This window comes from Balaenoptera ricei, chromosome 10, assembly GCF_028023285.1.
Source record: "Balaenoptera ricei isolate mBalRic1 chromosome 10, mBalRic1.hap2, whole genome shotgun sequence".
In the NCBI taxonomy this organism is placed as follows: Eukaryota; Metazoa; Chordata; class Mammalia; order Artiodactyla; family Balaenopteridae; genus Balaenoptera; species Balaenoptera ricei.
The window spans coordinates 35086297-35100110 of NC_082648.1; the positions used below are offsets into that span (position 1 = coordinate 35086297).

At 35.5% G+C, this 13814-nt stretch overlaps 1 protein-coding gene across 7 annotated transcripts in view; it reads right to left on the reverse strand.

The window, feature by feature from the left end:
• The window catches only part of YAF2 (YY1 associated factor 2), a 73081-nt gene that overhangs the window by 2706 nt on the left and 56561 nt on the right, over nt 1-13814 (reverse strand). The window contains exons 4-6 of one of the 7 annotated variants that reach the window (XR_009505342.1): nt 6110-6262; nt 4825-5314; nt 3459-3486 (exon numbers count right to left, since the gene is read on the reverse strand). Coding sequence is in view for 5 of the 7 variants with exons in the window: in XM_059935663.1 (XP_059791646.1) it covers nt 5077-5314; nt 6110-6262 (391 nt within the window). In the remaining 2 variants the exon portion in view is untranslated. Of the gene's footprint in view, nt 1-3458; nt 3487-3894; nt 5315-6109; nt 6263-13814 lie in introns of those variants that run through there. The other 6 variants (XM_059935663.1, XM_059935658.1, XM_059935660.1 and 3 more) reach the window with 6 other exon arrangements.

Below are 13814 nucleotides of genomic sequence, written 5' to 3' on the forward strand. Positions count from 1 at the left end.
TTCATCCACATTCCCTACTTCCAGGTAAGTCAGCAGATCCAGGTTTACCTGCATGTAATTCAAGACCTGCCAAACTTGTGTATTATTTCCACTCCTCAGGAATTCCAGTTGGATCCATTTTACTGGATCCTTGCACTGAAAATTTCACGTTGGGGCTTATCCTCACAACTAAAATAAAGCAGTTTTTTTGAGATTTTTTAAAAAAGTATTACTATTTAGCCTTATGTACAAAAGAGATGTGAGGAACTTTATAAGAACACAAGGAAAAACATAAGTAGATAAAAATTGTAATCTAGAAAAATGTAGTTAGATGAAGAATAACAAGTTAGAATATGGATATGCAGATGACTGAGTGCTACATAATTATTAAAAGTATGCCTAATTTTAATCTGAGATTTCCCACAACTAAAGCAAAAACTGAGGACAATCAATGATTTGCATTGTTCACAAGTAAAAGGCAAACTGATTTCTCAGGGTGAAGTAAAGCTTTTCCTGAAACAGGTCTGAATAAATTTTCTCATTTGGATTCTGAGCGATGTAATGTTTCCTCAATATCCTTACAAAAAGGCAACAGGAGACCTCATTCAGCTGTTTACTGATTTTTAAAAATTAGTATAGGAAAATGATAATCTCACATTACATGGCTTAAAGTCTTTAACTTTTGAAAATTCAAACTGGAGTAATGAAATGGTAGCTGGCTAAAATTACTGGTGACACCCAACATTATCAGCTGCAACTATCAAGATGAGATCCTAACATCTCCATTGTGGACTTACAGTGGATACTCAGGCCAAGCTGAATTTTCTAGGGGGAAAAAAAAAAAGAAGGAAAAAGAAAAAAAAAATGGTGGCAAGCACTCCCTCTTCTGTTACTTCTGTATCTTATATGTATTTTTATTGTTGAAATAATGGCATTATATTTACAGATCTCTCCTCTAAGATGTGAGTTCCACATCTTTGTCCTCTTTGCAACCAACCCCCAGACCAGTGCCTAGCACACAAAACATACTCAATAAATGTTCACTGAATTGAAAACTGACATAAAGAAAATCTAGATCAGGAAAATACTGAAAGTATTACAGCAGAAAAATACCTACTATAGTCTACAACTCCTACTGATGGGAAGGAAAGAAATCACCACTGAAAAACAATTCAGAACATGAAACATGTCCCAGAGAACTAAAAGCTTTCAGAGCTCTACTTGATTTTTCTATATAAGTACCTAGTCTTATCGTGGCATTTCATATGCTCCAGAATCGGCCCATTCCACAAAGGCTGGAATTATCTGCACTGGTTAAATACAAAGCCACATTAAAAACATAACATTTAAATTATCTGGGCTAGCAGGGCTGTGCATTCAGGAAAGTAACGTGTTCATATAATTCAAGGTAAATATGACAACTTCTAAAAATGAACTGGTTTTGAAGAAAATCGTTTTATAGTGATTACACATATTGCTGCTCTAGTAAACAGTCTACTAAACACAACTGAAAACTTAATGACTGAGTCATTACAAAGATTTATCATAGCATGTTTTAAAAATTTTCTCAAGAGACCGAGATGCTATACATTCTATTTGTTCTCTCTCCCTTCTGAGCGATTCTTGTCTGCTATCATCGACTACATCACAATGCCCCATTTCCTAATTTCTGCTACTATCTTTGCTTTGTTTTTCTCCTGCCTCCTCCCTCATTTTTTCCCATTTCTATCCTTCCTTGCCTTTGTTATTAGGGCAGCTTCTTTTTCATCACTCTCAATAGCCAGGGAAGGTGTTCTTTTCCTTCTGCTTTCACAAATGATCAGTCACATCCTGTATTCCGCAATCTTCACTGTCTCTTGATTCTACTCAGCTATTTTTGTCACTTATGACTTTTCTACACTTCAGTTTTTCTACATTTCAGTTGTTCCAGACACCTGAAGGTGCCTGTGGTTGAAGAGGGGAGCCAGTGCTAATAAGTCTAAGTATTACTTTATGATTACCCTTCTTACACACACATTCACTCTTCTGTTTGCACTTAATTTTCAAAGTACAGTACAGAAATTTCTATCAATGGCCCAGTTCCTACTTCAGGTCTTCAAAAGATTCCAGAAAAGAGATAAGTGGCAGACCAAGAAAATAAGTAAAATAAGGGTTTCAGTGGAAACTAAAACTTCTAGACCACTCAGCATTAATGTATAAAATATGAATAAACTATGTTCTTTTCAGGCAATAAGAACTTCTTTCTAAAAGAAGGGTAATAAATGTTATCAACTTAGAAAAGCAAAGGTTTTTCTTCCTTTTTTAAATGTTTTCACTTTGTCTACAGTCATCACTATAATCTTAGGAAAGCATTTAATAAAAATAAAACCTTTAACTATTTCTACTGTGTAATATAAAAGGTTTAAGAATATGTATTCTTGTATGCCTCAAATTATATCTTCACTCTTACTTATATCAAAATAAGCTAATAAACTCTGAAAAACATCCAAATGCTCTTTTTGTATAGAATTTGGCTAAAAGAACCCACTATTAAAACCATAGGGTAAGTTGATGAACCAGAGCTAAAAATATACCCTAAGCCCAGGCTCTGAATCTTTTTGCATATTTTAACATTAGGTGTATTTATGGAATTTGAGTCTGTTTCCTGGTTTGGAAGTGTATTTGAGGTAGGGTGAAATGAAGGCAGGTAAAGATAACTGTGATTAATGAAAGGAAAACAAAATATCAAAGTAGCCAACTCAGCTCATTTCTCCTGTCTCATAATGCATACCATCAGGTTCTTTAATTATAGAAAGATAGTTGGTCTGGGATCAGAGCAAACATCTGATGTAAAAAATTCAGTTTAACCTACAGAACACAATTCCTTTCGGGCATCCAAGAAGGCATGGAAACAATTTTTGTTACCAAAAAAAATTATGTTTCTGTAATGGGATTTTACCTATAAAGATAGTAAATGCTCACATTTACTGAGCATAGAGTATGTGTCAGGTAGTTGTTAAGAATTTTATATGGATTGACATTTAATCCTCCCAACAACCCTATGAGTTAGATATGATTACCATTATCCCTGTTTAATAGACGGGAAATGACTTGAATGACTTACTCAAGCTCACTTAGGTTCTACAACAGAGATTCAAATGCCAGCCATCAGTTAGCATTCTCAAATTCCATGCTGTCTCCCTACTATTTAGAAAGATGACTATGCCCCGTTCAGGTAAAATCCCATCCTCTGTCAGATTTTTCTCTCTTGCAGTCCATTTAAAATATATCCAGAAAGTATCTGATCATCATCATAAGACCCAGTACCTCCAAAGAGTTAATTTTGACTTAAAAATTAGAATATTTTCCCTATTACAGTTAGTACTTGTAGTTTTTACTGTGTCTAAAAATGAATATATATGTATATATATAAAACATTTGGAACATGTGAAAAAGAATAAAATAAGAGAAAAAAAAGTTCATGTTTTAAAAGAACATACCAGTCATTTGGGGTTCCACTGAAAGTATCTTAAAAACAAATAAAATTCTTTCATTTAACAACACTAAAGAATGAGGTATATAAATGTTTTAATCACAGACTTTTACTGTATGCAATTAACTGTAATTCACAACTTGCATCTTACAAAAAAAGACAGTACCATTGTGCCTGTAAAAAGTACTGCAATTAAACAGAAAATTACATTACCACATGAAACCACCAAATATCACAACTGTCAGGGTCTACAGTTTTCTTTCTTCAAATGCTATCATGATGTTTTTATGTGATATTCTGTATCCAAGTTATGATTTAAAGGTCATTTATAATTCAAAATTCTCCTATAGGTGAATACATATTAAACAAATGGCTAAGAGAAAGCAGGAGACCCTAGAATTTAAGTACTGTGTGGTTTCTAAGTTGGATTTTTAGAAACAACAAAAAACACTTTTATTAGTTGTAAACAAAAATGCAAAATCTGTAGTCATAAAAATATTTTATTGGTAAATTTACATAATAGTAAGTGGGGCTGTAAATACTTTTTAAATTTTAGGATATTGATAAATGCATAAACTGGCAATTGTTTCTGAAAATAGGGTACTATAATTTTTATAAGAATTGTTATATTTAATAAGAGGCCAATTAAACTGATTAAAGATTAGCTATTTCTCAGTTCTGTGCAACAATTCCCATTTCTGTATTAATTAGATTCACACTTCTATGACCCTGGATAAGTCTGGGGCAAGGAAACAGGGATAAAACTATTAAGTTAAAGCTTTTCCAAAACTGCAGCTTTTAAAATATGACAGGTTTCTTCTCTTCTGTTTTTGCCAAATGCTTATAATTACTTGAATTTTAATGTTCTATATAATACAGAAAATACCAGTGTTCAATGACAATAGCACTAAATCTGAATTATAAAGCCAAGTAATCAATGTTTTATTGTTTACTAGTCTGCTAGTAAACATTACAATAAATGAATGTTGTGAAAGATAAGCAAAAAACCCCCCCAAAAACAGATAAAACCTAAAACATAATTCAGGAACAATAATTTAGTAAAATGTGTCAAAAACATTGGCAATGGTTCATACAAATTCTTTATTTAATAACAATCTTCCTATTTAACCACACCAAGTACCAGCAGGTGTATTTAAGAGGATAACCATTAAGAAAATTCTGTTGTAGCAACAGTTGATTAAGTTGATTTTTGACTTGTATACATATAACTATTTGTTTCACAATTCTCAAATAATACATATTTAGGCAGCTTGCACTATGTTATAAAAATTTAAATTCATTACATGCCAATAGTAGAGAATTCAAGAATTATGTGTTAGAATTCACTAAACTAAAAGTGAAAATAGACTTACCAATAACACTGCATAATGAGTAATTCAACCACATTTTCATGGCACCTTTAACTGTGGAGACCAAAATGTTAAGTCTGGAAAGGTTTGGTAGGCATAGATTGCAATAAAATCTAACAAATTTCTATTTTATGTAAAATGCAAATTATGGATTGTGCATGAATATGTTTGTCATGAAAATGTGGTACTTCTTGGCATAATCTGTGTATTTGCATGGTATGACAGAAGTGACTAGGAAACTGGAGAAAATAAACTTTAATGAGATTCTCCGTTCAATGATGAGGCTTCTCCTCTGGGTGAGGATGACCTGGACATTCCCCTCTCTGTGTTATCAGAGCTGGAGCCACTCTGGCTGTGTTGATCTGCAGAAGCAGCACTAGATGTGGGCGGTGACTTCGTTTTCTCCTTAAAGTCTGTAATAATGACTGTCAGGTCTCCAACGGTAACTTCCAAGTGTTGAGCACTACTCCGATCCACATTTTTCAATCTTGGCCTAAACACAAAAGATGATAAAATTTTAAACTAGCTTTTCTCTCTACCAACTTTCTGAGCATGTAATGCATATTAAATTAGGTAAAAATAACAAAACGAACACATCTATCTTTAAAGCTCTATATTCATGTGTAAATAGCCACAAAAATATAATTAAATGTTTGAAATCATTAACATTAATCAAGCCAATCATTCCTGAATCTTCCTCAACATGACAAAAAACTCGGAGTAATGTTCTCTTAAATGTGCTTTTAATAGCTTAATCATAATTTTGCAGACAGCTTATCAATTTTACTAAAATAAATGTTTTAGAACAGCAGTGACATAGCTGAATCACAGAGGAAGCTGACAACATCCAAGGTTGAGTTATATGCAGGGCTGTTACTCCACTGATGTGCACTTATGATAAGGGCGTCATGACTGTCTGTTCTGCCTGGACCCATATGACCATTTTGATTGGTTTAAAGCTCATGTAAATATCTGTTCAGTATTGTGAACATCACTCCTGGCTTTATGAGTGAAAAAGAAACATTTCAAACACAAATGTCTTGTAATCTAGTAAAACAAAAACAAAAACAAAAAACAGAAAGTGTCCTCACACTTAAGCTTGTATTTGTGGCCTCTGTGTTTAATTTCTAATATACCTTCAACTAAGAAAAACACTTTCATGATATAGTAAAAGAGATGAAATCTTTTATTTCTACTTTATATACTTTATATATTGATGTTAAAAGACAATATTAAATGGTTAATTTTATTACTTCAAAAGTGCCATTAAAACACTCTTTAAATTTACCTGGTTTTCTTATGACTGTTCTTTTTGCTAGTTGTTTCCTTTTCACTTTTTTCTTTTTCTACTTTATCTTTTTTCTCTTTCTTTGACTGTGTAGGGGGCACAAACTGCTGAGTAACCTGCTGTGCAACCAACTGGGAGACAGGCCGAGGTTTCCTGTGTGCATGTTAAAAAGAAAGTTTTTTTTATTACTATAATTTAAGAATGTACTTTTTATGAGAGAATAGCTCAAATTATGAGAATAGATATATGATTTCACATATAAAAATTTCTCATATGTAAGGTAATTCAGATGTGCAATTTAACAGATATATATATACACACACATACATTACTGTCTTTCCTATCCAACAAAAATAGAACTATAATAACAGTTAAAAGTTATAGCCCAAGATATATAGTCAAACCATTAAAATATAACTGTTACATAAATCGACACGATAATTATTAAAAATGTATATCAAACTGTGCTTATGGGGAAGCACACATATAAATAAACATGAATTTTAAAAATTAAACTTGAAAGTTCACACTGAAATAAAATCTAAATTTATCCCTCTTCTCTCAGAGAAGGAAATACCTCACCATCTGTTACAATGGCTATTCTTTTCTTTAAAATCTTTCATTTATTCACTGAATAAATATTTGAGTGTCAAAATTTCTCACTTCTTACTGCTCAAATCTTTGAGGTTCCTTATGTATCCAGCCACAATTTCACTGTGGTTTTTTGACCTTAGAGATCTGTCCAGTCCTTTGAGACTTGCCTAACTTACTCACTTACTCATTAGAAAAAAATTTATTGAGAACCTACTGCAGACACTGTACCGAGATAGATGAAATGTTGCCTGACTACAATCTTTGGTACCAGTTGTCACTTTGGGTACAAGCTGTCACTCTATTAGCCCAGGGTCAAGGATGCCTCCAGCTTTATGGTAGAACGTGGGCAGCTGAGGTCAAGATTCAAAGTAAATGGTCTCTAAGTTCTTAAAATGAGAGAGAGAAAGACAATTGAGGAGGGAAAAAAGGTGGGAAGGAAAAAGCAAAGAAGAATAAGATAAAAACACATTAAAAAAAATACATTTTAACAGATGGTCTATAAACAACAGTAATCTATTGCCTGGAAAATCCTGACCCTATTTTGGTCAGTAGAGTTATTAAAAAATCTTTTCCTTTGTTCCTCTAAAGCAAGACAAAATAGAAACCAAAGAGAAAATACTGCATAATCTAGGACTCAAAGCTGCAAGGAGGAATCCTTTGAAGGAGGAAATAGGAAACACAGTGTATAAAACATCTTAATAGATGGGTACTGAATTTTGTTTAGAATCTACAGAGTCTGAAGTACAGGAAGGATATCCAGGAAAGATGTCCAATACACAATTTAAAAAGCAGGACAGACAAAGATACCAGGGTCAATGATGTAAATTAAGCGTTACACAAATGAAAATGATATTAAAAGCATGGTAATTAATGGCTGAGCTTGTTAAGGAAATGAACTTTAAAAAAAAAAAGGACTAAAGTAGTGATTCTCAAATTTAAGGTACATCAGGATTACTGGGAAGTCTCATTTAGCTTGCTTAGCTCTGCTCCCAGGGTTCTTATTCAGTAGGCCTCGGGGTGGAGCCTAAAATTTGCATTTCTAAATAGCTTCCAAGTTAAGGGGAAGCCTCTGGTCCAGCCACCACACTTAGCAGAGAAGCTTGAAGAAGTGCAATATATTGGTACTACTGCAGCATAAAGTTTGAGATGGAGAGCAGGGAGTGGCAGAGAAAAAAAAAAAAACAAGGCTGGACAGATAGGAAGGAACCCGACAATGAAAAGCGAAGGAGTCTGATTTACCTTTAAAAGACAGCAGATCACTGAAGAAATTCAGACTTGAATTTTACAAAGATTATTGGCAGCAATCTGGAGGGGAAAGGTACTACAGAGGCAGGGAAAGCTACTTTAATAGATCCGGTAAAAATAAAAAGGGCTTGAACTAAAAGGAAGCAGTAGTGGGGTTATTTAAAGACAGGCTGAAGAAGCAGAATCAAGGGGACGTGGTGACGAATTAAACGTGCCTTTCTCACTTCTCAACCAAAAAATATTCCTTTAGCAAAACATACAGAAATTCTTGTTTGTCCTCATGTAACCAACGTTTTGTGGATGAAATCAAACAAAAAATAAAGTCTTAGATGTTGCTAAATGCTATGAAAAAAAAAATAAAGTAAGGAACACAGGGAGTGTTAAGGAAGGAGTTACTGTCTGTTTCCTCATCTAGGATATACACTTCACAAGGAAAGGGATGGTTTCAGGTTTATACACCACTGGATAACTAGTACCTAGCACAGTACTGAAAAAATACTAGATATTTAATATCTGCTGAAAAATGAATGAATGATAAAATCAGGCTTAATGAGGAACAAAGACGTTTTAAAAGACAAGGAATACTGTCTCGATGCTTACTCATGGGCCAGGATTAACCACTCACTACACAGACGTAAACAAGTAGTGAAAAGTAAGAGCAGCAAGAATTAATCCCTCTTTCAATTATGCCGGAATATAGAAAGAGAAAGAAAGTTCAAAGGTGTGACAGGTTGTGAAAAGGTTTGGTTAGACTAGTGCCTGGTGAACAGCGAGTCACCTAAACTTGAGTCACTCCAAGCTATACAATGGAATTGAGGGGTAGTCATCATTTGTCTCCTAAGGTATTATGGGTCTCTGAATCTCTTCCTGCCATAACAAATGAAGGTCTGACAACATCCTTTATTATAGTTTGTATTGTCGCTCCCTTTGTCCCCAAATTTAATGCAAAATGAATTTATAAAAATGTTAAACTAAATTACAAGAAAATTGGGAACATTAAAATAAATTTACATTCTAGAGTATAAACCCTGCAGTTCCTAGCAATCAATAAATTGACATTAATTACTTAGAGGCCATTATCACTAACTTAAGATATATAATAATTTATATTCTCTTTATTTAGTGCTGCCTTTTTAAAGTAAAGTTGAATATTTTTCTAGGTTTTTCTGGATTTATTAATAACCTCAGTACTCAGTGCTGTTTTTCCCATAAGATGTAAATGTCTCAATCATGGATTCTCTGATCATGAAGCTTTACAGGAATATAACGATTGTGTTGTGGTTAGGTACAGAATATATTTATAACATTATCAATCACTCTCCCACCCCTCCAGCATTTGTCTCCAAGTTGGTGCCCATCAATTATGTGACAGTTCCTCAATCACTCCCACTTTTATGTGAGAAAAGGGATAATCCTAATTCCCCAGCTTCATGGATCTTACAACTGCTGCCAAGTCTTTTTCATATTTAACAGGTTTTCTCTCTCCAGAATCTTCCTAGAATCATTTTCCCTTTTCATATGGCCCATAAATCTGAAAATGAGGGAACGCCCTGGTGGCGCAGTGGTTAAGAATCCACCTGCCAATGCAGGGGACATGGGTTCAATCCCTGGCCCGAGGAAGATCCTACGTGCTGCGGACCAACTAAGCCCGTGCACCACAACTACTGAGCCTGTGCTCTAGAGGCCACGAGCCACAACTACTGAGCCCATGTGCCACAACTACTGAAGCCCACGCAGCTAGAGCCCGTGCTCTGCAACAAGAGAAGCCACCACAATGAGAAGCCCGTGCACCGCAGCAAAGAGTAGCCCCCACTTGCCGCAACTAGAAGAAGCCTGTGTGTAGCAACGAAGACCCGATGCAGCCAAAAATTAAAAAAAAAAAAAATCTGAAAATGAAAGCATATCAGTACAGCACGATTTGCTCCATGAAACCATGAGGTTGAGTTAAATAAATTAACATTTTTTAAGATTTATTTATTTATTTATTTTTGGCTGTGTTGGGTCTTTGTTGCTACATGGGGGCTTTCTCTAGGTGCAGCGAGCGGGGGCTACTCTTCGTTGCAGTGCGCAGCGCAGGCTTCTCATTGTGGTGGCTTCTCGTTGTGGAGCACAGGCTCTAGGCACACGGGCTTCAGCAGTTGCAGCACATAGGCTCAGTAGTTGCGGCATGTGGGCCCTAGAGCGCAGGCTCAGTAGTTGTGGCGCACGGGCTTAGTTGCTCCACAGCATGTGGGTTCTTCCTGGACCAGGGCTCGAACCCGTGTCCCCTGCACTGGCAGGCGGATTCTTAACCACTGCCCCACCTGGGAAGTCCCTAAATTAACATTTTTAAACAAGTTATGAATCTATAATTCTTCTAAGTGTTATATTCTCAGTGGTAAGAACAAAATACTTAGTAAATGTATACTCTCTTACAAGGTAAAAACCAATACAGAAAGAACAATTAGCTGACCTGGTCAGGTGAGAGACTGCAGTCAGGAAACAAACTAGAAGACCACCACTTCATACTAGAAATGATGGTGCTGGTCATGCTGGGTTTATGGATTTTATAAAATTTAAGCAAAGGTGTCCCTGGGGCAAGTGGAAATGTGAGACTAGTGTTCTGATAAGCAACCAGTGATTTCTGTACGTGACATTGTTTGTGGTTGATTTTGTTAGTTTTTAATCACCAACAAATTTTCTATAGTGGTTCTCTTCTGCCTCAAGAAAAATATTATTTTTGATTTTCAGTAGTTGTTATGTCTTTCTCTCTCTTTTTATCCTAAATTTTCCTAAATGTGTACTAATTCATTCTTTTTTCACTTAAAGATAACGACTTTGCTCCTCTCTTCTAGGATTATTTGATCTGGTTCAACTTTGGGAGAAAAGAAGCACAAAATATGTGTTTCCATGTAGCTTAACTATTGAAATAAAGTTCTCTGCTGCTCTCTAACAGCCTGAATGAGTTTTAAATATTCTTCAACGAAGGCAGGAGGAACACAGCTTATGATGATCTTTGTATCCTATCATAAAGTGACTCACCTTCACCATGCTCTATTAAAAAGAAAGCCCTCCTATCTCTAGGGATCTTAAAAAAGTTTAACTGTGATCCTTTTTCTACTTAGTGAGAAAAATCTAGAGGATAGTAGGGAATTTTAGAGGTGGGAGATAGTTAACTTAGGATATAAGGGGCAGGGTATTATTTACAAGGTGTGTCTTTTTTATGTTCAGCGATTTATCATTCATGATTTTGACAGTACACCTACAATGCTAAAGGTTCTGTGATAAGGACAAAAAGGTCATCCAGTGCTATCCAGACATATCCCAACTGCACTCTTTGTCATCTACTTGTTCACATATGTCATTATTAGCTGTAACTTGTAAAATATGGTGTTCCAAAATTTTGAGATCCCTATGTGTCCCTATGTAACCTTCATAAATAGCTCAAACAGACTGTCTGTGTAAAGTCTGGCAGGTCTGTTGACTTATTGTGACATGAAAAAAGGGGGGGAACATTTCAACAACCATTTACGGATAACTATTATTCATCAGATATAGTTTCTAACTGTGTGTCTGCCCTCCACCCCAACCACCCCGCAACAAAAATCCTGTATGCTAAATACTATAAGAAAAATGTTTTAAGCTTGATTAACCTCATCACAACAATTTAGCTTTGTCAAGTTGGACAGGCAAAACAAATACAATATAAAACCATTGCTGATTCTTTTCTAAAGGAGGCAGCATTATTCATAGCTCAGAAAGAGGCAATCTGCTTCCCAACACTAAAATATATATAGTAAATTGAAGCAATATAAATCTCAATGAGTTAAAAGGCTGAACTAAACCCAAACCTGTTGTGAGTCTGCTAATACACTGCTAACAAAAGTCCAAAAATCTAACCAAGGAAGATTTTTATAAGCAAGCCCCCTGTTTGACAAATGTATTACACACTTAACATGTGTCAGGCACTAGATAAGGTGCTGGAGACTCACCATGAACAAAACAGACACAGTCCTCGCCCTCACAGAGTTTGCTTAGTGCATGGGATAGAAGCCACACAAAAGGAAACTAACTAAATAAAAGTAAATTTTGTCAGAAGCCCTAAGAAGGAAAAAACGGTGTGCCGTCATTTTAAAACTTAGACGGAGGACTTACTACAGGGTGGGAAGCACTTTAGTTCATGTTTAAACTGTCAGCACACCAAGAAAAACAGCCGTCACCATGGGCTGTCACCCCCCTTTTTAAGTCATTTTATGAATAATTTACAGAAATAAGAAACAAAGGAACAGTTAATATTAAAAATTTTAGTAAGACTTTAAAATGTAGTAAACCCAATTTTTTATTCCATTTGAAGGTATATAGACCTGATACAGATTAATGTAACTAATTCCTCATCAGCTGTTAGGCCTAATCCTAGGAACATATCTAATCTTGTAAATAGGGAGTGATTCCTGATTTCAAATACATCTCTAATAGACATTGGCTTATCTTTACTTCCACTTCTTGCACTTGCATCGTCAAAACACTTTACTTTGAAAACCCTGATGGCTCACAATTTTTTGAAAAGGGGACAGCCATTCCTTGTTCCAAAATTATCAAACACTGTCATTTCTAGACTAGGTATACATCCCTACCCTTCAGCATCTGTCCACTTATGAATCGTATCAAATAAATTTTGATGCCAAATATCAGTGAAGATGAAAGAAATCCATCACTTGTCCTAATCCTAGGATAAAACAAAGATGGTTCAGGTTCACGGTCACAAAATACTGCATGATAAAGTCCTTTCTGTTGAATGACTATTCACCTCGTGAGAAACCGTATTCCCTTCTTAAGTCCTTAAAGATACATTGTTCACGTAACGATTCTTGACTTTGCGGAAAAACTCGTCCAGGATATTCTCATTTGAAGGCTCAGAGAGCTCTAGAACCGTGCAGCCTACAAAGGGTTAACAAGCATGAAGGGCTGTAAGTTACTCAGCGTGAATTCCCTGGATTTCTCCTCCCCAGGCCCTGGGAAGTGCATTCTATGGCCTGACCTGCTCAATGTATCTTCCCTTCCCAGGATTTCTGAGGTAGATCTTATTTGACAGATCCGTTTTTGAGATTTTGTGATGAAGAATCAGAAGGAAAGGAAGTTAGGAAGAAACCACTGAAACAGGGTTTGCTTTGTTGTGGGGGCTGGAGAGGTGTGAGGAGTGTGACTTGGGGGCCAAACTCCTCCGGAAGGGCAGAGGTGGAAGAGGGAAAATGATGGCCAAAACGTGTTGCTGGTGCTACGTGACTTTTTTCAACGGCTTCGAGAAATACAAATAAAGGATCTGCTACTTTATTTTGAAATGGTAAAAAAAAAAAAAAAAAAGTGAATTAATCTACAAAATAAATTAATGAGCTTTAGTGGTCGTCTTCCTTCTGTGCACATTAATATTTGGTGCATAGGACACTTTCATTTAACGGGTTATTTAATATTTTAAAAAGAAATGTGCATCACATATCTGCAGAACCCCTGCAACAGCTCTGCAAAGTCGTGGTCTTCTACACTCTTCTGCAACGCTGTTGATCCTTTTATGGCTATGTTCTATTTCCCCAACCGGACTCTAACCCTTACGTGGGAAAAGATCACATCTTGCCTATTTCTGTATCCCCAACACCTAGTACAGTAGATCTTACATATATTAGATGCTCAATAAATGTCTCTTAATATTAACAATTATAAATACCAGTTAAATATGATGCATAAATACAACTATAAATCAATTATGTAAAACACTGATTTAACTAGGCGCGGCCAACTTTCAAGGATTCACTGTCTTGAAAAATTTGCTGATGTCATTTTGCTTTTGAGCCACTTACTTCCCTTTTCATGAAAATGGAATGAAGGGCTTAAG